Below are 24326 nucleotides of genomic sequence, written 5' to 3' on the forward strand. Positions count from 1 at the left end.
GATGATGACATTCTTTATATTTAAAGGATTATTTAGGTTAGTAAAACAGTTATGGAATAAGCCTAAGCAGGTCTTATCAAAAATGTCACACTTTATTCAATAAGGCTTACTACCAGGAATGTATTCTCATGAATGCAGACTTAGTACGGTCTGATCAGTCTAAGACTTCGTATTGCAGGCAGCACTGGAGTGGGGTTGAATTTCACAGGTGGGTAGCAGAAAATAACAGTTGGCTCTCAAGCCCAGACAAAATCTGTGGACACTTTCCAGTGGTTACAGATACAACCTTACCTTTGGGTCACTTTCAAGAATCTTGGCCAATCTTCTCCAGTTGGATTGGTCATAGTTAACTCTATAGTAACCAGTCATATTCACATTTAAAATAATCCAGTCATGTTCTGAATCTGATACTTTTATTTCAGGAAATACTTCTGAAGGCAGCATGGAAAAACAGCATTAATTCAGTGATTAGCTTCTACAAAAGTGTACAAGCCAATGAAGACGCAGGATTCATGACTAACATAAAATTAAATGCAAAAGTACTACATAAGAGAAGCCATGTTAGATCAGGCCAATGGCCCATCCAGTCCAACATTCTGTGTCACACAGCGGCCAAATATATATATATATATATATATATATATATATATATATATATATATATATATATATATATATATATATACACACACACACACACACACACACACACACTGTGGCTAATAGCCACTGATGGACCTCTGCTCCATATTTTTATCTAACCCCTTCTTGAAGGTGGCTATGCTTGTGGACGCCACCACCTCCTGTGGCAGTGAATTCCACATGTTAATCACCCTTTGGGTGAAGAAGTACTAAACTCTGCTTGCTGTAATGTATGAATCAAATAAACCAAAAGTTCATCTCATCTCATGAGATAATGCACTAGACCAGACCACACTAAGGATGGACCACAAGTTGGTACATAAGATAGAAAGGCACAATTGTAGCTTAATAGCAGAATCTTGTAGCACTTCAAAAACTAACACTTTTGTTGTGGTATGAATCAGAGTTCACCAGATACATCTGATAAAGTCTGCTTTGGTTTAAATTAAGATTATGCAATAATAAATGCTTCAGTTTTTAAGAAGGCTCATTTAGAGCATGGTGTCAAACATATGGCCCGTGGGCCAGATCTGTCCCCCAGAGGGTTTCAATCAGGCCCTCTAACAACTGGCTGTTGTCTGCTTCATTCTTCCTTGCCTACTTTGTCCGGTTGCCATTTTGTGTTTCTCTCCCCTGATAAGCCAGCCAGCAAAGCAGCCTCTCCCTGCTCTTTCCCTCTTCCCCCTCACTTTTCCCAAAGGGAGGAGGAGCATCAGCCAATGAAGTAGCTTGGCTCTATAGCTCTGCTGTGTTGATTAAGTTTGCCAGGCTCAATCAATCACCCTGCAGAGCTACTGAGCCGAGCCTCTCTTTCTTTTAGTGGTTGAAGCTCCTCCCTCTCCTTGTCCCATGGGGAAGGAAGGAAAGAGCTCCAGCTTTCTTTGCCCAGTCCCCACCATTGGGAGAGATACAAAGAAAGCATTTTTTTTTTTAAACTCAAATTTTTTATTTTCACTATTACTTCAAGTTTCAAACATATGCATTGTAAATACAAGCAGTAATACAAAATATAACATCAAAAAAAAAAGGGGGGGGAGGGGAAAAATCCAACTAAGACCTGTTGTTACTCCAATATCCACAGCCCAATACGATGGGCTCACCTCTTTGAATTCTACGTTTTAAAGTAGAATAAAGTTTAAATATTTTTTTGGCATTTCATTTTTCTTTGAAGAGTTAGCATTTACATAGTCAAAGAAGACAAACCATTTTTCCATAAAGCTTTCGGCTGCACTAGAATTGTCTGTAAAAATAAGTTGTGATGTAATTTTATCTTGAATGATTATATCCCACACTTTCTGGAACCATAGGGTTAACGAAGGAATTCTAGCAGCTTTCCAGTATTTCGCTACCAGAATTTTCCCAGCCAGGATCAAGAGAGCAATCAGCTCTTTCTTTTGTTTAGTAAAATTATTGTTTGGCCAGAAATTGAGTAGAATAGATTCTGGGGTACGGGGAATTGATTCGTTTGTAATGATTTCAATTTTGTTTATCAAAGCATTCCAAAAAGATTGGAGTTTTGGGCAAGCCCACCAGCAGTGAAAGAAGGACCCTATTTCCCCACATCCTTTCCAGCAGAGGGGAGCAAAACCTTTTCGCGCGTGGCTCAGAGACAGAGGGGTTAGGTACCAGCGCAAAGATAACTTATACTGCTGGAGCCTGAAGTTTGTGCACCTCGATTTACTTAAAGAAGATGACCACAAAATAGACCACCTCTCCTCCGATAAGTCAAGAGAACACTCTTTGCTCCATGCTTTTTGCTGATGTGACTCTAGTGACCAGCTTTTTTGATTCAATAAAGTATAAATCTTTGTAATCACACCTTTCCTATGTGTGTCTTCATTTAAAATTAATTTCTCAACGATATTTACACTATTAGCAGGAATCATAACCGGGATTACCCTGTTTAAGGTATCAAAAAGCTGATAATATTCAAACCAAGGGATATTAGTCTTATATTTAGATTCCAATTGTTCTCTAGTAAGCAACTTTCCCCTTGAACTTACATCCGTTATCCTTAAGATGTGGAACTGTCTCCACGTTTTAAAACTGCCTTCGGGATTTCCTGGAGGAAACCAAGATTGGCCCAGAAAGGCCATAACTGGGGAGGAAGGCTGAACCATAGATATCCTATACTTATCCCATACCTCTAGGGTGGAACGTAAAAAAGGATTAGTTAACTGCACTTTAGCTCTGTCCGTTTTAGAATTCCAGAGGAACTCCCTAAGGTGCAGAGGATAGATGCTAGCAGCTTCGATTTGGACCCAGGACAGATGGCATTCTTTTCTGGCATAGAATAAAGCGCTTCGTAGCTGAGCCGCCACGTAGTAGCTGTTCAGTAGTGGTGCTGCCAATCCTCCCATACTGAGTGGTCTAGAGAGAACCTGATATGAAATCCTGGGTTTCTTGTTGTCCCAGATAAAAGAAGACAGGCATTGTTGCCACGTTTTCATATCCTTATCTGAGATATGAATAGGTAGGTTCCGGAATAAAAAAAGAAATTTGGGCAGGACAAATATTTTTAACAAGTCAATCTTTTCGACCAAGTTGAGTTGTAGTTTAGCCCAAATAATTAAGTCAGTTTTAATTGACGCAAATAATTGTTTAAAGTTGACGTCAAATAATTTGGACAAATCTAGGGGTATATGGACCCCCAAATGTCGCCATGACCTGGCAACCCATTTAAAAGGAAACAACTGAAAGAAAGCACTTTTAAGGCTAGCGATGTTTTATTGAAGGTATGAGCTTTTTGCCTTGCTAAACACAGAGAGAGAGTGAGTTTTGTTGGGCTTGTTATGGGTACAACTGGATTCCCTCCTCTTTTTCACTGTATTCATGCTCTCCAGACTTTCTCAATAGGAAAGCATGTGAACTATTTAGAAGAGAAATAACAAGCCAGCATTAAGCTGAGAGTGTGTGTACAGCCCAGGTTTACTCAGCAAATTTCCCTTGATTTTTCTTTCACATTTTCCTTTGAATGGTGATCTTAAACTTAAGACTTCCCAGATAATAAGTAGGCTGATACATAGCTGTCTCTCTGTTCTTGCAATGCCACATAGGAGTTGTAGTTATTTTTCTGCGGAAGACTATAGCTTTGTAGACAAGCACATAGCCCTCATTCTGTGCCATGGTGCCTTCACATGTTCTTGACTAGCACATGAAGCAGCTTCTGTACAAAAGCTCACAATGCCCAACTGCTTCATTGTTTTCCTCTGTGTCTTAAGCTCAAAGCAATTACAGATCTCTGTAATTAATGTCAATAAAAGAAAAGTAGGTTTGCAACTTACAGATGTGCACACCTGAACAACAACTGAACAGCACATTCAAGATTGTTACAGAACAGACATTGTCTGCAGTTTTTTATGCAATAATTCATAGCAAGAGGTGATATTTATCAGAGACTGTAAAACAAAATATTGCAAGTGTGCTAATGTTTTAAGCATGTTTTATTTTAAGTAAAAAAATCTTTAATTGTGTTTGTGCCCTTTATAAAGTTTATATGTCTGCTACCTGGCATTACATTTTATGACCCACATGGCTCGGCCTGACAATGTCTCATTTATGTCAAATCTGTCCCTCATAACAAATGAGTTCAACACCCCTGATTTAGAGCTTGTCATAGGCTATTTGTAATCTTACTTGCAACAGGCTAACATGGGTAACATTCTGGAATTATAACTTCCTGTTCTTTAAATACTGCTGGTGGATGCAAAATAAGGGGTAGAGAGGTCAGCTCTTGCTCTTTACCTCCACAGTGGCCTCCAGTCACAAGTTTAGATAGCAAAATTGTTAGGGCATCTCCAGACTACACAGAAAAATACTATTTTTGCAAGGTATGTTGGTTATTAGCAGGTTTGGAAGTGGACCATTTTTACATCTTCCATCAGATTACAATATCTTATAATACCAGCCAGCACACCATCATAGAGCTACAGAGATATTAGACAAAACATTTTCAGTTCTTTAGTTTTCTGTAGAAAATTTTCCATTTCTAAAAAAAATTATTTCATGAAACAATACACAAAGACTATTTTCAAGATGAGCAGCAGCTGCTGCTGGGAAAAAGGAAGGCAGGGAAATATGTACTCTGCCATTTCCTTTTGCAAGCTTTTCCACAGGATCCAATATTGGTTTACATACCTTTTCACTCAACCTCATGAAAATCAATCAGTTTTTATAAATGGATATAATATTCCTGCAGTATTATAGGAGGAGTAGACTTCACAGCTGTCTAGTAGAAACATGACTGGCTATTAACAAACAAAATTTGTGGACCCTTGAAATTAACATAATACATGACTAAAATGCATTAACTGAGGATATTTGTTACAGCTATTCTAGATTCTGTTCTGCAAACAGTAAATGCTTTCTTAAATTTAATAAAAATACTTACTGCTTTTCTTATCAAGCCATAGTAAAGGCTGTACAGTTCCATTTCTTATCCAAGAAATCGGAATAATCCAGGTGTTACTTAATTAAAAACAAATGTGGTTAATGAATGTTAAGAAATGTGTAAATAAAATGTTCAAACACATTTTTCATTCTAGCTTTCATTTCTTTAGTATTTGTCATGCATTAAAGACCATGCAAATATGAAGTAAGGCTTCCTTGCTATAGGCTATGGCAAAGCTTCTCAAAATCTCCAAACTCTTTCTGAATTTGCTTTGTCTTGTAGGAATCTCCACTCCCCAAGAACCGTGTTATGGCAAATAAGTACAGCATGCAGAAAGGTGAGCATCCTGGCATTGCACAGAAGAATGGCAAACTGATTATAAAAATGCATATCATTTTAGCATAGGGTTGCCAATCCCCAAGTGGGGGCAGGGGATTTCCCGGTTTGGAGGCCCTCCCCCCGCTTCAGGGTCGTCAGAAAGCGGGGGGAGGGGAGGGAAATGTCTGCTGGGAACTCTGTTATTCCCTAGGGAGATTTATTCCTATAGAAAATCAATGAGAATTGATCCATGGGTATCCAGGGCTCTGGGGGGGCTGTTTTTTGGGGTAGAGACACCAAATACCCCCCAAGTTTCAAAAAGATTGGACTGGGGGGTCCAATTCTATGAGCCCCAAAAGAAGGTGCCCCTATCCTTCATTATTTCCTATGGGAGGGAGGAATTGAAAAAGTGTGCCGTCCCTTTAAATGTGATGGCCAGAACTCCCTTTGGAGTTCAATTACGCTTGTCACAGCCTTGATCTTGGCTCCACCCCTAATGTCTCCTGGCCCTACCCCCCAAAGTCTCCTGGCTCCACCCCCAAAGTCCCCAGATATTTCTTGAATTGGACTTGGCAACCCTATTTTAGCATAAGTGGTGTACTACAGCCCTCATCCTCACTCTTCTGTCTGACTAAAGGAACCATTCTAGCTACACTGTTCATTGACTTGAAGAACAGACACTAAGAAGCTCCTTATTCTAGCTCCTAGCTGCAGCGTTCCTCCTCAGGGTCTCTGGAAATGAAAGTTCTAGGTGGCATTTCCCCCCTAGCAGCAGTGGATTCCTCCCAGATTCCTGAGGCTTCTCAGATGTTCTCACAAACTGTTTTGGCCTGGATCCAATCAGCTTTTCCACTAGTGATAAAAGGAGAAGGGGGTCACCAATGACCATCAAAACAGCTGTGCTGGGAATCATGGAACCTGCATGTACAAAAACTCTGTGCAAAAGGTGCTGTATTAAGGAGGGGAACTGGGAAAGCATGAGCAAAAATTGGAGCCAATCCAGAAGCAGCCTTTCAGTTTCATATGACAGGAAACAAATAAAACAGCTAAATAAATTTCTGAAATACTGGATGCTTTTTTAAAAAAGCTAAACAATGCATACTTGGAAGTACTGGTATCATTCTTGTCTTTTTCATCATAAAACTGATCCTGTGTGATATTCCCAGTGGACAGATTTACAGTTAGGAATGGAAAGCCACTCTGGCAGGTCCAAGAGTCCATTATAACTTTTACTGGTGCTGGCAAATGCAGGTCAGTCTGTTTATCGACTATCTAAGAGAAATGTTTTGGGTTAGAAATAATTGTCTTCACTTTGCAGATACTTTATATTTATTCCAGCATCAGAGACTTCAGATCATAAGTACCAGATGACATTTCAGTTTTTGCAAAGAAAACAGGAATAAACTTTTGTGTGCAAGCATACTTCATATGAAATGTGTGTGCACACGAAAGCTTATACCTTGAATAAAACTTTGTTGGTCTTAAAGGTGGCACCGGACTCAAACTTTGTTTTGCTGCTTCAGAGCAACATGGCTATTATTTTATTTATATCCTGCCCTATCCCACAAGTGGGCTACTTACTTGAAGGAACTAAGGAAGACGCTGGACTGGAGTCAAACATAAGCAAGCCAAGACCTGAGAAACAATGTCCGAGCTATCAGCACAGGACCCACAGAATGACTGCTTAGACAAATGAAGCCTAATGTGGAAGCTTTTATTTATGGCTATTTAAATAAACATAGTCATATAGACAGGAGCAGAACCAAAGCAAGACAATGGTGAAGAAAGATGATGCTGACCTATAAGCCCAGGCTGACAGAACAGCCTGGCATATACTGTGTATCTTATTAGGATAGACAGTGCCCCATTTGTTATAAAGATTGATAGGGGTGAAAGTACATGTTTTAATCACCTTTTGAACATGATTCCAGAGATCATCCTGGATGGAATTTGTAAATGAAAACGCATTCAGGTATGACTGCAATAAAACAAGAGCCATTAAGAAATTCACACTTTTTTACATTAATCCCCTTCAGTCACATTTCTGAAATTCTATTTGTGCAGTTATTTTTCCAAACTTACATTAAGTGCTTTGATGAATAGTTTTTCACTTATAAAGCTGGAAAGCATTCGGACAATGGAAGCCCCCTATGTTATTTAAAAAAAGAAGTAAAATCGGGAGTTATGAAAATACAAAACATTTAATATTGACATTCACATTCAAAATACGCTTCTCTTATTCATTCATTGTGTTGTACATTATTTCTTTCAAAAATGAAAAATCAAGAATTTATAAATTTATATAAATAATTTATTTTAAGGAAAGGTTCAATTGTTTAGGTAGCTGAATATCTGAATATTTGACAACCACTACAGAAGGGATTCTTTTTTTTTTAACACAGCAGACAAACAGATATGCATGGTCAGTGTATAACCACTAAAATGTTTGTGTACTAATAACTGAAAGTTCCTTGTCTGCATCCAATGAGTATGTGCATTCTATGGCTCCCTTTGTAACATTAATAAATGATATACTGAAGAATAAAGGACACTTGTAACATCTCTTATGAAATTTTGTAAAGGATTCAAACCTGTCTTACAATCATGCCCAATGCCCTGAAGACCCTCATCTCTAATCACATTAATCTAAGGACACGTGCTTCCTGAATGGTGCAAGAAATGTGCCTGAACTTATTCAGACCCCTTTGTGAGCATAAGGCAAGAAGTAATCCAATAATTTCAAGTTTGCACCAATCTAAGTGTACACATGATCACATGGGTATCTTTGTGCCCATAATATGGAAACAAGAACCAATGATTTGAATGGAGCATGTTTCCACATATTACTCCTAATTGACTCATTTCTTTCTCTCCATGGAACTTTGATATACATGAAGGTTCTTGTCATAAAGGTTCTGCCAACTGTTCATTTCAACAGAAAGACTAGGCTCCTTGCCTTGTGCCATCTGATAAATATCACCATAGTGATTTTCAGTGACAATTCAATGCTGCTTCTTTTCAAGTCATGTGTAAATATTTTTGTGCAATAACTGCTGTACACCACCCTGAGCCTCGTGTACTCAAGGGAGGGCAATTTATCAATTTAATTTATAAATAAATAAGTAAACTTAGTACAAAAGACTTGTTTCTGTTTTTACCTTCTGGTATGTGTGTTCATTAAATAGTTCATATAATGAATCTGTTTCTTTTGTTTCTTCTTTGTCTGATAAAGACCAAGCTGGCATTTCATCATCTATGTCCAGCATAGGTAATAAAACATTATTGGTAAAGGCTATGTTCTGAAAATAACAATAAAATACTGAGATTTACTTAAAAACAAAAGATATTTCAAGTTACTCTTTTTATTATTTTTACTTACAACATTTCTATGCTGCCTTTCCACTTAATCAAGGGTCCTCAAGGCAGCGAACTTTAAAATATTTTAGTCATTAAAACATTTTAAAAGCAAATCTATTTGAAATAATAAAAATAATTAAATTAAAGACAATATAAAACATAAAAATATAAACACAAAAAACCCTCATAAACAGCTAATAAGAATTAGTAAGGGGAACACAAAACAAAATAGAAGGCAAAAATAGAGGGAAAAAGATGAACCTTCCTGGAAATGAAGTTCTGAAGTTAAGGCACCATGATCCAGAGGGCACTTCCTTGTGTTGCCACCCATCTAGCCTCAGATGGCGAAGAACCTGAAGCAGAGTCTCCCAAGATTCATATGGGAGTAGGCAGTGCTTCAGGTATGCTGACCCAAACCATATAGGGCTTTAAAGGTCAATATCAGCACCTTGAACTGAGCCTAGTGTAGCAAACTGGGAGGCACTGTACACTGAGTGGTCCATATGTTCCATTCCACTCAGCATACCCAGAGTAAGCTAATGAGAGCCAGTTTGGTATAGTGGTTAAGTGTGCAGACTCTTATTTGGGAGAACCAGATTTGATTCCCAACTCCTCCACTTGCACCTGCTAGCATGGCCTTGGGTCAGTCATAGCTCTGGCAGAGGTTGTCCTTGACAGGGCAGCTGCTGTGAGAGACCTCTCCAGCCCCACCCACCTCACAGGGTGTCTGTTGCGAGGGAGGAAGGTAAAAGAGATTGTGAGCTGCTCTGAGACTCTTCGGAGTGGAGGGCGGGATATAAATCCAATATCATCTTCTTCTTCTAATGCATAAATCATTTTTGGTCAACCATCTCCCTGTGTCCAGTCTGAAAATGCAGGATGGATGTTTCAAATAATCAGGCCATCACTTTCCCATTTTAACCTCCATTTGAGAGGTTAATCGGAGTAATTCAGCTCAGTGGTAGCACAAAAGCTCTGTAGACAAGACACCCATTGCAAGGTATCACCAAAGTGGCAGAAGAGTGGATCAGGAGGGAACAATTGTTTATTGATTGATTGATTATTTATATCCTGCTTTTCTCCCTTATCAGGACCCAAAGCAGCTTCTCACATTGCTCTCTCCTCCTCTACTTAATCTGTACAACAACCATAATCTTGTGAGGTAAATCGGCCTGATAGATTGTGATGGATTGTTTTCAATCCAAGGCCTTCCTCCCCGCTTCAATTTTTCTGATGGAAAAACTTTGGGGAATCCTGAAAAAATTCATATGAAATATTTTCTCTTTTTAGAAAGAGTGAAATTCTTTTAAAGTCAGTTTGGGCATGCTGTAGACATATACTGCTCATAAATTCACAATGCATTTCTGCTCCTAGAAGGATACCTAACTTTCATGAGGGGAGCATGCAAGGCTTTCATTGCCTTTTGTTGTCCTTTGGACTTGACTGTTCCCTTGTGGTTGACCTTTGCACCTCTTCCTCAAACCACTGTGACATCTTTACCCAGAGTCTGGGTAATTAGTAGCTTATTACCCTTCCTTGATAGAAGGGAAAAAATATCAGAAGAAGGTGAGAGAAGTTTTATTGAGAGTGAAACCACAGAAAGAACACAACACCATCTTGCTGTAACTAAAGTACCTGTGCTAAGGTAGCAAAGAGTATGTCAGCTTACAGTTTTCTCTCAAATGTTGTGTATATTTGTAATTTTTATACCTTCGAATCCTATAAATATTTCAAATATTACGTTTATATGCTAAGTAGGTTATAAATAATGGATTTTATGTTGTTAAAGCACAAAAATTAGTTTAGATTTAATAGGAGAGTATTGCATATATTTTAATTTTTCCCCGAACTTCCATTTTCTTTGGCGGGGGGGAGGAGAGGACTGAAAAAAACCTTTCTGTTTTCCATGGCTTCAAAATTTCTGGAAATTTTACCTCTCCACTGCGTTATGACTACATTTGCTCCAGTTCCTTAGATGGTAACTCACACCTGAAGGATTTTCAAACAAATATTCTAAACTGAAGAGTACAGAACTGGTACACAATACCTCACCACAAGATAGGCCCCAAAGAGATAACAATAGAACATCACTGGCTACCAGACCCTGCAACAAAACATATATATACCATTTTGGGCTCATCTACTTATTCATATACCAATTCTATATTTATTTAGATATTCATATCCCACTTTTCTTTCCACCTCAAAGCAGCTGCTCCCAACAACATTCTCCTTTCCACCATTTTATCATCACAGCAAAAACCCTACAAGACAAGTTAGGCAGAGAGAGAAGGTGGTGGCCCTAAGGTCCTCCCTCCCCATCCACCTGGCAGGATGAAGGTGAGCAACAGTGGTTTCTGCTCCTGCTCACTTACCTGCAGCACCACCACCTTGCGGGTGTGGTAGCTCTCCCTGTTCCTCCTAGTCTACTATTCTCTAGAGGAAAGAAGGGATGAGCTGCATTAGGGTGCACAAGATTGCGTGTCTCCTCTCACCTCCCCAGGGCCAGCAAGCTTATATTGCTTGGGCCTGCACAGAAAGGGGTTTTTTTTCCTGTTTTGTGGTTCTATAACACCCCCAAAATGTTTTTTAAACTTCTCAGGGGGGTTTTTCCCCAAAAAACCTGGAGAATCCTCCAAGTTTATTTGAATGATTTCCCTTATCTCCACCCTGCCCTGAACAATGGATTTAAATATCCACAGATGGAGACAAACTGATTTTGAATACTGTGATATCCCATGAATTCAGTGTATGGGTTGCTAGGCTTAAAAATAAGCTTTCATCATACTGAAATAACTACAGATGAACACAGCACTGTAAACCACTGTCTACTGTATCTGTCATGTGCAAATGTCTTTTAAAAAGATACAGAAAGAAATCATTGGCATTACTACAAATGCAAACTAATCTGAGGCCCTATATCTACATTTATTTCATTTATTGTGCAATCCTAAGAACACTTTCCTGGGAGTAAACCCCACTGACTACACTTTATTAGGATTCTGAGTAGACCTGCTCAGGATTGTACTGTTAGGGTCAAATCCTAAATCAGTAGTACAACTTCAGCACTAGTGTTCACCATCGGTACTACTGTGTAGTTGTCAAGACCCATATCCCAAAAAGAGGCCCACTACTGATATCCTGACACTGATGCCTCTTGATTCTTTCATTGATCCCAACAGAAACACCACTTTATAGCTTCTATGTATTTCAGAGAAATGACAACTAAGTTATATAACAAAGAAAAATGTACAAAAAATGCTAATAATTTAAATTCACACCTACCAGAGGCACACTGGGTTCAATGTAGTATGAACACAGGTATTCAAAATAAGTGGCAAATCCCTCATTGAGCCATATGTCATTCCACCAATCCATGGTAACCAGGTTTCCAAACCACTTAAATAGAAAAGGAAGAACATATTATTTCAAATTATTGTCATGATCCTATTGGCAAGAGACTAATTTAAGACTTTAAGTAATATGCATAAATAAGAGAATGCTGCAGTGCCCTCCCACTGGTGGAAATTTAGTAGCTAGATCCTCCTTTAGAAAAGCCACAAAAAAGTAAAAGTCAGCATTTAAAAGGAAAGAGACTGTGGTTTTATAACACAGCCATGCATAATTCCCCAACTACTTATATTTTAATTTAGAAGAGACACTTATTTATAAAATGAGGAAATGCATAATGAGGCTTGGAATGCAGCACTTCTCAAATTATAAACACAGGATTTTTATTTTTCTAAATATAAAACATCTAACTTTTTGGTAGAAAAGGTCCAGCATGAACTCATTTGCATATTAGGCCACACCTCCTGATGTCACCATTGTTTCACACAGGGCTTTTTTGTAGCAAAAGCCCAGCAGGGACTCATTTGCATATTAGGCCACACACCCTGAAACCAAGCCAGCTGCAACTGCGTTCCTGTGCGTTCCTGATCAAAAAAGGCCCTGCTTGTACTTATCAAATGAAAATAATGTCAGTAATAAAATAGTACAGGAAAATAGCTTTTTAAAAATTTTAAAAGTTTTATTAGTTTCAGAAAAGTAGGGGTAGGAAATAGAAAGAATAGGAAAAAAACATATTAATCTTATTCTGCATAAAAATACTTTCAAAGAGTACAAGCCTACATCTGCAATACTTTCTTAAAATACATAAATTGTCAATATTATCTCTAAACTAAACATCATTGAAATGTGCTAACAAATGTCTCATTTCTTTGGAATAGTCCTCAGGGAATATATTTAATAAAAACAATTCTGGTCTAAATTGAATCTGTGTCTTCATAATCTTCTGTAGTAGTTCATGAACCATTTTCCAATAGTTCTTCACCATCTCACATGTCCACCACATATGGTAAAAGGAACCAACCTGTTTAGTACATTTCCAACATTTGCTAGACATATTAGTATAGATCTTACACAATTTCTGTAGAGTCAAATACCATCTATAAAACATCTTATACAAATTTTCTTTGAAAGTTACTGACCTAGTTAATTTAACATTAAACTTCCACAATCCCTCCCATTGTTCTAGTGTGATATTGTGACCAAAAATTTTTGCCCATTGAACCATACAATCTTTTACAACTTCGTCTTGCGTCTTTATCTGCAGTACACATGTACATAGTTTAGAGACTGGATTTTCCTGTGGACCTAAAAGTATTTTATCAAATGGGTATTGTTCCGTATTGAAACCTGTCATCTTGTCTTTGACATACCTAGATTCAACTTGCATTCTCAACCACCAGTTCATTTTAATATCCATATTTTCCAGCTCCTCTCTAGTTTTCAGCTGATTGTCTTTTCCCAACAAGTCATCATATCTATAACTCTGATTTGGTTTTAAAAGATTTGGATGAGAAAATGCTTCCACTGGAGAGACCCATCTTGGAATTTTTTTGATAAATTCTCATTTTTAACCATGATCACGTATGATACAAGGATTTCCAAAACCAATGATTCTTAAAATAGGAATGGCCTTCAAGTCTTTGATACCATAGATACACATGCCATGCCATAGTGAGATCATGTCCCTCTAACAACAATTGTCTCTTGTCATTCAGTAATATCCAGTGTCTTACCCACAAAAGTACAGAAGCTTTGTGATACAATTGCCAGTCTGGAAGGCCCATACCTGCTCTTAATTTGGAATCTTGCATTGTCTTTACTATATTTGGAGACCATCTTATTCAATTCTTGAAAAAATTCACTATTTAAAAATACTGGAATAGTTTGAAACAAAAATAATAGCCTTGGAAGGATATTCATCTTTATTAAGGCTATTCTTCCCATTAAGGATAAATTCAAGTCATGCCATTTTTCCAAATCTTTTTTAATTTCTTTAAGTAGTTTATAATAATTGTCTGTTTTTAAATTACTGCACTTATTTGAAATAAGCACACCTAGGTATTTGATTCTTTTCTCATATAAAAACCCTGATTTTTGCTGAAGAAATTGGATTTGTTACATTGTCATATTCTTTGTCAGAAATTTTATTTTGTGGCAGTTGATCTTCAATCCTGCCCAGTAACCAAATTGTGTGATCTTGTTTATAAGACAGTCTATTGAAGCTATTAGTTGTTCTAGTATAAAAACTAGGTAATCTGCAAAGGCTCTCAGTTTATATTGTTCACCTTTTATCACTGCTCCCTTAATACTTGTACCTTCCCTTATTTGGTTATTCAGTATCTCTAGAGATAGAATAAAAAATAGTGGTGACAGCAGACAGCCTTGTCTTGTACCTTTTTGAATATTAATTGCATCTGTTAGTTTGCCGTTCACTGTCACCCTTGCTCTTTGAAAAGAGTATATTGCTTGTACTGCTCTCAGAAATTTTTTACCACATTCCATACTTTTCAGTTGCTGTTGCATAAATTGCCAATGAACATTAATGAAGGCCTTCTCAGCATCCAAGCAAATCAGAGCCAATTGTTTCTCTGGATAGATTTCATAATAATCCAAAATATTACAAACTGTTCTAACATTATCTTTCAGGTATCTTCTATGGAGGAACCCTGCCTGATCATGATGTACTGTAGATTGTAAAATTTCTTCAAACATTGTGCCAATATTGCAGCAAAAATTTTATAGTCCACATTTAAAAGGGAGATTGGACGGTAGTTTTTGATATCTTTCAAATCTTCTTTTGGAATCAAAGATATTGTAGCTTCTTGTCATGAAACTGGTATTTGGCCTTCATCTTGAATCTTTTCAATAAGACACTTAAATGGTAATAATAAAGACTCCTCATAGGCTTTATAGAATTCAGCAGGCAGTCCATCTGGACCCGGGGCTTTGCCATTCTTTTGGGATGCCATTACGTCTCCAAGTTCTCTTAGCCAGTTTGGTGTAGTGTAGTGGTTAAGTGTGCGGACTCTTATCTGGGAGAACCGGGTTTGATTCCCCACTCCTCCACTTGCACCTGCTGGAATGGCCTTGGGTCAGCCATAGCTCTGGCAGAGGTTGTCCTTGAAAGGGCAGCTGCTGTGAGAGCCCTCTCAGCCCCACCCACCTCACAGGGTGTCTGTTGTGGGGGAGGAAGGTAAAGGAGATTGTGAGCCACTCTGAGACTCTTCGGAGTGGAGGGCGGGATATAAATCCAATATCATCTTCTTCTTCTTTTTCTTCTTATTGCTATTGGTTCATTTAAGATTTTTTGCTGTTCCTCTGTAAATTTACTAAGATTGTTTTGGTTAATATAATCTTCTAGATCTATTTTATGAACTTGCTTATCTTCATATAAATTTTTACAGAACTGTTCTGACATATCTCTTGTTTTTCAGCTTTCTCTTTATTATTCTCATCTTTGAGGATTGAAATTATTCTTTTGGCCTTTTATTTTCTCATCCTATAAGCCAACCACCTTCCAGGCTTGTTGGCATGTTCAAAATTTTTTTGTCTAGCATACCTCAGTTTTATTGCCGTTTCCTCCATAAGTATCAAACTCAATTGATGTTTTATTTTTTTCACCTTATTTTGGAATTCATGTTTTGTCAGTTGTTTTTTAAGATTCTTTTCACCTTTTCCAGCTTGTGACATTAGTATTTGAAAATTTTCAGTTCTTTCTTTTTCTTGATACTATATCTAATTGCAAGTCCCCTGAAATAAGCTTTAGCAGTGTCTCAGACTACTTTCATCTTTACATCTTGTGCTATATTCTATTTAAAAAAGGATTCCATTTCAACCTTAGATTCTTTAAGGAAATCTTTATCTTTCAAAATTGAGATATTTAACCTCCATGATCTTCTCATTCGTGTACCTTTGAATTTTATCATTACAGGACTATGGTCTGAAATAATTCTTGTTTGAATTTCTGTCTCAACTAGATCTTTGATCAGATTTGCGGAAAGCCAACACATATAGATTTTTGACCATGTTTGGTGGCTAGAAGAATAGTAGGTGAAATCTTTAGAATTTAGATGTCTTGTTCTCCATACAGCAACCAAATACAATTCTTTTGCTAATTTCCAACTTATTGGCAATTGGAGACTTTTACTTTTAGTCTGCTTATGCATTTTTTTGTCCAATTGTATGTCAGAAACTGCATTAAAATCTCCTATTAGACAATATTCTATATATTCCAAATTTGATAATTTAAGACGCAAGTCTTAAAAGAATTTCTTTTGTTGGTCATTTGGGGCATATATATTTGCCAATAAATTATTTTTATTGTCCACTGTAATTTCCACTAATAGAATTCTTCCATCTTCAGAGGCATACTGCAATTGTGGGTTAAATTTGTCCTTAATATATATTGCCACTCCCCTTTTCTTCTTATTAATATCTGTTACTGTAAATAAATTACCATTTTTTTATTTTTCAAATGATGTTGATCTTTAGTTAAAATATGGGTTTCTTGCAAACAAATTATGTCCATTTCCATTTTTGTCAAATATCTAAAGTCTTCCTCCTTTTGGCAGGAAAGTTGAGTTCATTTACATTAATAGAAACTATTGAGGCCATTATGGGTTTTGTTTACCACTTTTTAAAATCTTTTTTGGTCTGCTGTCTTGTCGGATATCTCTGTGGTTCATTTGGATTCTCTTCACCAGAACTTTCTCCCTCTTCATCATCATCCTTCTTTTCCTTGCCTTCTTTTTCCTTCACTCTATCCAGAAAATTCTGAGCTTTGAAGATAGAATTTATCCTGTACCTCTTCTCCTGGTAAGTAAAGAGAAGGCCTTCCAACATTAACCACATGTAGGGTATTTCTCTTCCTCTCAGAAAATCTGTTCACGCTTGGTATTCTCTCCTCTTTTGTCTCACTGGCCAAGGTACCTCACTTAGAATTTTCACCATATTTCCAGCTATCATCATAGTTTTGTCTCTTGCTTGCTTCAAAATGTCATCTCTGATCCTCTTTCTTGTAAGCTTCAAGTGGATTTCACTGGGTAGTTTGTTTCATCTTGTATAACTTGATGGCACCCGTCTAACTTGATCAAACTCTTCTTCCATCCTTTGAGTCACCCGTAAGATTTCAGCCAAGGCTTCACTTAATATTTTCTGTAAGTCAGTTTTCTCTTCTGGTATGTTTTGAAACCTCAACATATAGGCAGTTCTATCTACTTACAACTGCAAAAGTCTAGAATCATGTATATTTTGTTCTTTTTCCAGTTGTTCCACCTTTTGCGTATTATCTGTCATCTGGCCATCTAGTACTTTTAAGGCTTTATTAGTCTCAGCTGTTTGTCTGCTGTTTTCCAAAAGCTCTTGTTTAATCTCTGCCATCTGTTCACCAATATTGTCTACTTTGCTAGTCAGTTGTGCTATAGCAGTCAGTAGAGTACTTTGCATTTCTTTCATATCTTCCTACATAGTCGTAAATTTCTCTAGCCCAGATGGAGCACAGGGTGAAGGTACTGGTGGTTTTCCTCGGGTTTTTTTTACTGTTTCTTTAAAACCAATTGCAGCTTTATTTTCCATTTTTATTAGAATAAGTACACTCACAGCCACCAAGTCTAAATGATGCCTCTTCAGAGTTTGCTTTGGAACTCTATGTTCCTGTTTATAACAGATAAACTAATCTCCACCAAGCAATGCCGTTATTATGAAATAGTTTTGAAAAGAAAATAACCTTTTAGCTTCTATCAACAATTTGTCATACCCATAACAATAGTAGGAATAATAATAAACAAAGACTTTTTAGCAAAACACGCTTAATAGTACGTAGGCAAAACAATTCAGTTCACCACAACAGAAACAATTCACTATAACAAGTCTTCTAGCAATGATGGTTCAATTAAAATCCAAGTCACTACAAAGTCTTTCAGCTACTTCAAGGTATAAATTTGTAATCCAGGGCTGAATGCCCTATTTATAATCCAAAAGTGAGATCAAAAGTTAAAAATTAAACAAATAATCCAAGAGAAAAAATAAAACCAGGCATTCCCAAAGAAAAAAGTAATGAAAATAAGGAAAAAATTCCAAATTTGATAATCCAAGAGAAGGGTGAAAAAAAAATGAATCCAAAGCCAAAAATATTTAAACCATATCAAAAATATTCCAACCACAGGAAGAAAAAAAAAGTAAAAACAAAGTTAAAGGGTTGTGTCCATAACATCCAACAACAAGAAATGAGAATCACTTTGGAAATCTGCACAGGTAATCTTCATCCAACCAAAGTCTTATAGGTCAGTATAAAATACCCACCAGCATTTAAAAGTCAAGTTAGAGCTCTTATAAATTCATTCAGAGCACTTCAATTTAAGCTTCAAATTGCTTTTAAGCCAGCTGTCCTTCACATCCATGTATACTTGAAAGCAACTTTCCCAAAGTCCAAAACTTCTTCCCCAGAGGAGGGTTTAAAATAAATCACTTAAATTCAGTCATCAAGTCTCTTCCACAACTAAAAATTGGTGTGGTTCTCCTCATGCAGGTATTGTAAATGTCACCAAGGTAGGCAGAAACTTTTAGAAGCCTTGAAGAAGAAGGAGAGTTCCCCCCCCCCCTTTGTCTTTTGCCTCCACTTAAATTCCGTTTCAGCCCTGGTTCTCCATTTCCCTGCTTGTCGAGGATAATGCCTCCGTCTTAGACCCGGGCCATGGGACGGAAACAGTCCTGGTCGCCCTCATGGATGACCTCTGACGACAACTGGATCAAGGCGGTTCGGCAATACTGCTGCTGCTAGACCTATTGGCTGCGTTCGATATGGTCGACCATCGGCTGCTGATCTGCCGCCTCGCCGATGCAGGAATTCGGGGGCTAGCCTTACAGTGGCTCTCCTCCTTTCTTGAAGGTCGGGGACAAAGGGTGGCAATTGGGGGGGGCTGTCCCAGAGGCACCCACTTTACTGTGGCGTGCCCCAGGGAGCAGTTCTCTCCCCGATGTTGTTTAACATCTTTATGCGCCCCCTTGCCCAGATCGTACGGAGGTATGGGCTGGGTTGTCATCAATATGCAGATGACACCCAGCTCTATCTATTGATGGATGGCCGGGCTGGTGATGTCCCTATAAATTTGGACCGGGCATTACAAGCCGTGGCTGACTGGCTCAGGCTGAGCGGGCTGAAGTTGAATCCGGCGAAGACTGAGGTCCTTTGCGTGGGCCGCGGCGGACCGGGAGGGGAGATTACCTTACCGGCTTTTGACGGTGCGCCACTGATACCAGTGCGCAAAGTCAAGAGCCTGGGAGTGCTACTGGAATCCTCTTTATCAATGGAGGCCCAGATAGCTGCCACTGCTAGATCCGCCTTCTTTCATCTCAAGAGGGCGAGGCAGTTGGCTCCCTTCTTGGAGCGCAGCGACCTAGCAACTGTGATCCACGCAACGGTCACTTCGAGATTAGACTACTGCAATGCCCTCTACATGGGGCTGCCCTTATACCGAACACGGAGACTTCAGGTAGTCCAGAACGCGGCGGCCAGGCTGCTAGAGGGACTACCACGGTGGGAACATGTGCGGCCTGGGCTGCGGGATCTGCATTGGCTGCCGGTTGTGTACCGTGTTCGCTATAAAGTGCTGGTTATCACCTTTAAAGCCCTATATGGCCGAGGACCTGCCTACCTAAGGGACCGCCTCTCCCCATATGTTCCCCAGAGAGCACTGAGATCTAGCTCTCAGAACCTTCTAACAGTCCCTGGGCCAAGAGAAGCTAGGTTGAAGGCTACTAGGGAGCAAGCCTTCTCAGTGATGGCCCTGCGTTGGTGGAACCACCTTCCAGAGATGATACGAGCCCTGCGGGACCTGAATCAATTCCGCAGGGCTTGCAAAACATTTCTTTTCCAGCTTGCTTTTGAAACAGAACCTGATTAACTTGACGTGCGGCCACCTAGCCATCTTGTGGATAATATGACTTACAGTATTTTAGCACCCATTTTATATATTTTATCTATTTTAAATAATCTATTATGTAATTGATTGTATTTGAGACTGTTTGCATTGTTTTATTGAATCATGGAATTCCATGTCTGTGAGCCGCCCTGAGCCCGCCTTTGGCGGGGGAGGGCGCGATATAAAAATAAAATTATTATTATTATTATTATTATTATTATTATTATTATTATTATTATTATTATTATTATTATTATTATTATTATTATTATGCCAATAATGAAAAGAAAGAACACTTACAATAATAATGATGAAGATGCAGCTTGTCATAATACTGCAGAGTTGTTTGAATCAAGAAGAAAGAAGGAAAAGGGAAAAGCCAGCAGTCGACCCTCATGCCATTTAAAAATGGTGATCGGAGTCATGAGGCTAGAAGCAAGCGGGATCAGGTGGCAGCCGCCTCCATTGACACCCCTGTTCTACTGCTTGAGCTCCCTGCCTTTTGGGAACCTTCCTGGGCGCCAGAGTCAAGACCCCTTCATGGGAAACCCTCAGTCGGACTGATTTAGAAGCGGCTCAGGACACGCCGGTCCAAGACGCTCCTATTAGCGCGTCGTCGAAACCAGAAGTCAGGTAAACAGCTTTTTCTGACATTGGCAGATATGTCAAAACAGCTGTTATGCATTATTTGGCAGTTTATAGTTTGAGGATTTGTACAGCCATTACAGTATTCTATGTTAATTTCATAAATTTTTATCTGCTAATGTATTTTACAAGCTATCATTACTACTTCTTTATATGACTTAAGCAAAGACAGACTCTAGCTAAATGAATGTTAAACTCCCATTTCCAGTCTCTTTTCCTTCCTCCCCATTATGCCTGTTTGCCTAGCCTAGTTTAAGACCCAGAAGCTGTTGCAAAAGAACAGGAGGGAAAATTGTTTAAAACACTAAACTGAACAGATTAAATTAGATGCATGTTTACTAGCCCAATTACTCTAGATTTGTCACCTCCTATTTAATTTTTTTTGTAAGTTTCTATACCAGGTTGTTTTGCCTACCAGCACATAAGAACATTACTTATCAGACCTATATATCCACATAGCATTCACCCAAAATAAATCTGGTATGTGCCTCAGCAGAGCTGTGAAGAGGATTAATAATCAAGTAATGGAGGCTTCCGGGATTAGGGAAATGGCGAGCTGACCTGTCTCTTTAACGGGGACAGACTGAAGCCTCTGTTCGGGGTAGGAAAAGGCTCTTTCTGGCCTTCTACGTACATCTCTCAGCTAGAGATTTGTCCAAGATACGCACAAGAACTCAGAGGGGGTTTACCTTGGCTGATAGAGAGCTCCGTTGGGGGCTCTTTTGAGGCTTTGAGGGGCCCCTGGAGAAGAGTGGCATTTTCATCATCTACAGAGGCTTTCAGAGCCATTCAATTGGCATAAGCTTAGCAAGATCCTAATCTTTGGGACTGGTGAACATCTGATAGTTGGAAAGATCGATGTTAAGCTGCATATCAGCGGAGAGGTACCGATTACAATCTTTCGCTCTGGAACTTTTTCAAAGCAAATAAAATAATTTTGGAAGGTGGGAAGAAGTGATTTAGAGAGAGTGGAAGAAGAAGAAAAGAAAGATTGAATTTTGGACTTTGTTAAAAGAAGGATATTGCTAAAAACTGGGAAAGAAGTTATTGTTTGGGTTACTTGCTGTCACTGAAGAATGTATCATCATTACTGCTTTGCATTCCCTACAAGCAAAACAGGAAGTACGTCAAAGATCGTGAGATTTGAATATCATTGAGAACGGGAATTGGTGCCTAGCAAAGTAGGAAGTAATAAGAGAAGAGAGACTAACAAAGATCGCGAGATTTGGATACCATTGAAAATGTGATTTCGTTCCTAGTAAAGAAGGAAGTAATAAGAGAAGAGAGACAAACAAGAAAAAGGCCTACACTAGGATTTTTTTCTATAGAGAAATTGCATTCGCCATTTTGAAAAAAAAACTATTAAAATTAATATTTGAGCCTAGGAAGATCAAAGAACAGCGAAATTAGGCTCATTTAAAAGGGCAAGTATTAAGCTATTGAATCTGATATTTGAATTTGGATTTTAAGACGCGTAAATTTTCGTGGGTTATTTTAATGTCAGAATCAAAAGCAACACGTGCAAGAGCTCTTTCCTTGGAAAAAATGCAAGACCAACTAGAAGCAATGGAAGCTACGATAATGAAAGGAGTTGAGAAGATGTTGACGGCTTGTAAAAAAGAACTTTAAAAATACATTGGAGACCGTAAAAAGGAAATGGAAGACTTTAAAAATGAGGTGGTGGTGGTTAAGGAAAAAGTCCAGGATGTAGGGGAGAAAGTTAAAGTGCATGCTTCTACCTTGTTAAAGCTGCAAGAGAAGGTGACAATCCATGACTGCAGACTGACGGAAACCCAAATTCGTCTGAGAGGAGTACCTGAAGAGGAAGGAACTGACTTAAAGGGATATATTGTGAAAATAATTGCTGACTTCTTGGAGGAAGATCCTGAAGGGACTAGAAATATGTATGACTATATGTATAAAGTCAACTCATCATGTGCCAAGAACAAAAAATTGCCAAGAGATGTAGTCATAAGATTTATGACAAAAGAAATGGTAGGAAAAATCTTGAACCAAAGTTTTCAAAAGATTCTGACAGTAGGAGAGAGTAGAATTAGAATAATGAAAGAGTTGCCAAGACAAGTGATAAATGACAGGAAATCTTACAAGAAACTGACAGAGAAACTGCGTGTTAATAAAAAAAGAAACAGATGGTTTGAGTTTTGAGCTACATGGAAGAAGGATTACAATTATGAATGCACATGAGCTGTGTAGTTTCTATGAACAGAATAAAGACTTTGCACCATAATGGATTACAAATTATTATCTTTGAATGTAAATGGACTAAATTCACCGCAAAAAAGGAAAGCAACATTTCATTGGATTAAAAAGCAAAATTGTAATATAATTTGTTTACAAGAAATCCATATACGACAAAAGGATTACAAATATTTATGGAATAAACAATTAGGACTGGAATATTTTTCATTGGCAGAACAAAAGAAAAGGGGTGTGATTTTTTATATTAATCAACAATTAGAGCCACAATTGATATTTAAAGACAAGGATGGAAGATATGTGGTGGTAGAGATAATGATAAATGCAAAGAAAACGTTGTTATTAGGACTGTATGCACCAAATGGCTCAAAAGATGTTTTTTTCAAAGACATTACCCGACAGCTTGATGAAATGACTTATGACCACATATTGATGATGAGAGACTTTAACGGAACGATACAGAACAAAATGGATAGGTCTGGACAAAAAAGTAACAAGGAAGGAAAACTGCCAAAAACTTTTTTTTAACTGGTTAAACAAAAAAATTTGGAAGATATCTGGAGAAAATTTATCCCGGAAGTAAGAGACTATACTTTTTTTTCAGCAAGACAAAACACTTATTCCAGAATTGACATGTTATGGGGTACTAAAGATTTGGGCCTCATAACTAAAAAAGTAGAGATTTTACCAAAGATAAGTGCTGATCATAACCCAATATTATGGATTACAAAACTGCAAAAAAACCCCAAGAAGATGGAGATTAAATGAAGATTTACTACAGAATAAAGAAATAGTGACATCTCTAGAAAATGAAACTAAAGCTTTCTTCCAAATAAATGATGAAGAAGATATAGAATTTCAGACGGTATGGGATGCTTATAAAGCAGTAATGAAAGGAATATTGATTACTTTGAATGATAAAGACAAGAGGACAAAAGAAAAACATGCTGGACATTCAAAATGAAATAAAGAAAAAAGAAGGGGAACTGAGAAAAAGGCCAGGGAAAAAGAAAATTATAAGGGAGATTACTATATTACAAACTCAAATTATACATTTGCTGAACAAAGAAATTGAATGGAATTTGAAAAAATTGCAACAGAAATCTTTTGAGGGAACAAATAAGCCTGGAAAGTATTTAGCTTGGCAACTGAAGAAAAAGAGAGAAAATAAAACTATTAGTAAAATTGTGACTGGTGGAAGAGAGATAGTAGATCAAGAAGGAATAAAAAGAGAATTTTTTAGGTATTATGCCAACTTATTTAAGAGTGTGAAAATAAAAAAAGAAAAGATTGACGAGTACTTGCAAAATGTTAAAATAGCACCCTTAACGGAAAATATGAAGAAAATTTTGAATGGTCCAATTGAAAAAATTGAAATTGAAACAGCAATTAATGCAATGAAAATTGGTAAGGCGCCTGGGCCAGATGGATATACGGCTAAATTTTTTTAACATTTTTAAAGAAGAATTAGTACCAAAATTACAAAA

General features: G+C 37.8%; 1 protein-coding gene across 1 annotated transcript in view; it reads right to left on the bottom strand.

The window, feature by feature from the left end:
* The window catches only part of LVRN (laeverin), a 78120-nt gene that overhangs the window by 30319 nt on the left and 23475 nt on the right, over positions 1-24326 (bottom strand). The window contains exons 6-12 of the mRNA XM_060235578.1: positions 11993-12106; positions 8509-8649; positions 7433-7498; positions 7263-7328; positions 6453-6622; positions 5033-5109; positions 292-431 (exon numbers count right to left, since the gene is read on the bottom strand). Coding sequence (XP_060091561.1) covers positions 292-431; positions 5033-5109; positions 6453-6622; positions 7263-7328; positions 7433-7498; positions 8509-8649; positions 11993-12106 — 774 coding nt within the window. The remainder of the gene's footprint in view (positions 1-291; positions 432-5032; positions 5110-6452; positions 6623-7262; positions 7329-7432; positions 7499-8508; positions 8650-11992; positions 12107-24326) is intronic.

This window comes from Heteronotia binoei, chromosome 4 (assembly GCF_032191835.1).
Source record: "Heteronotia binoei isolate CCM8104 ecotype False Entrance Well chromosome 4, APGP_CSIRO_Hbin_v1, whole genome shotgun sequence".
Lineage (NCBI taxonomy): Eukaryota > Metazoa > Chordata > Lepidosauria > Squamata > Gekkonidae > Heteronotia > Heteronotia binoei.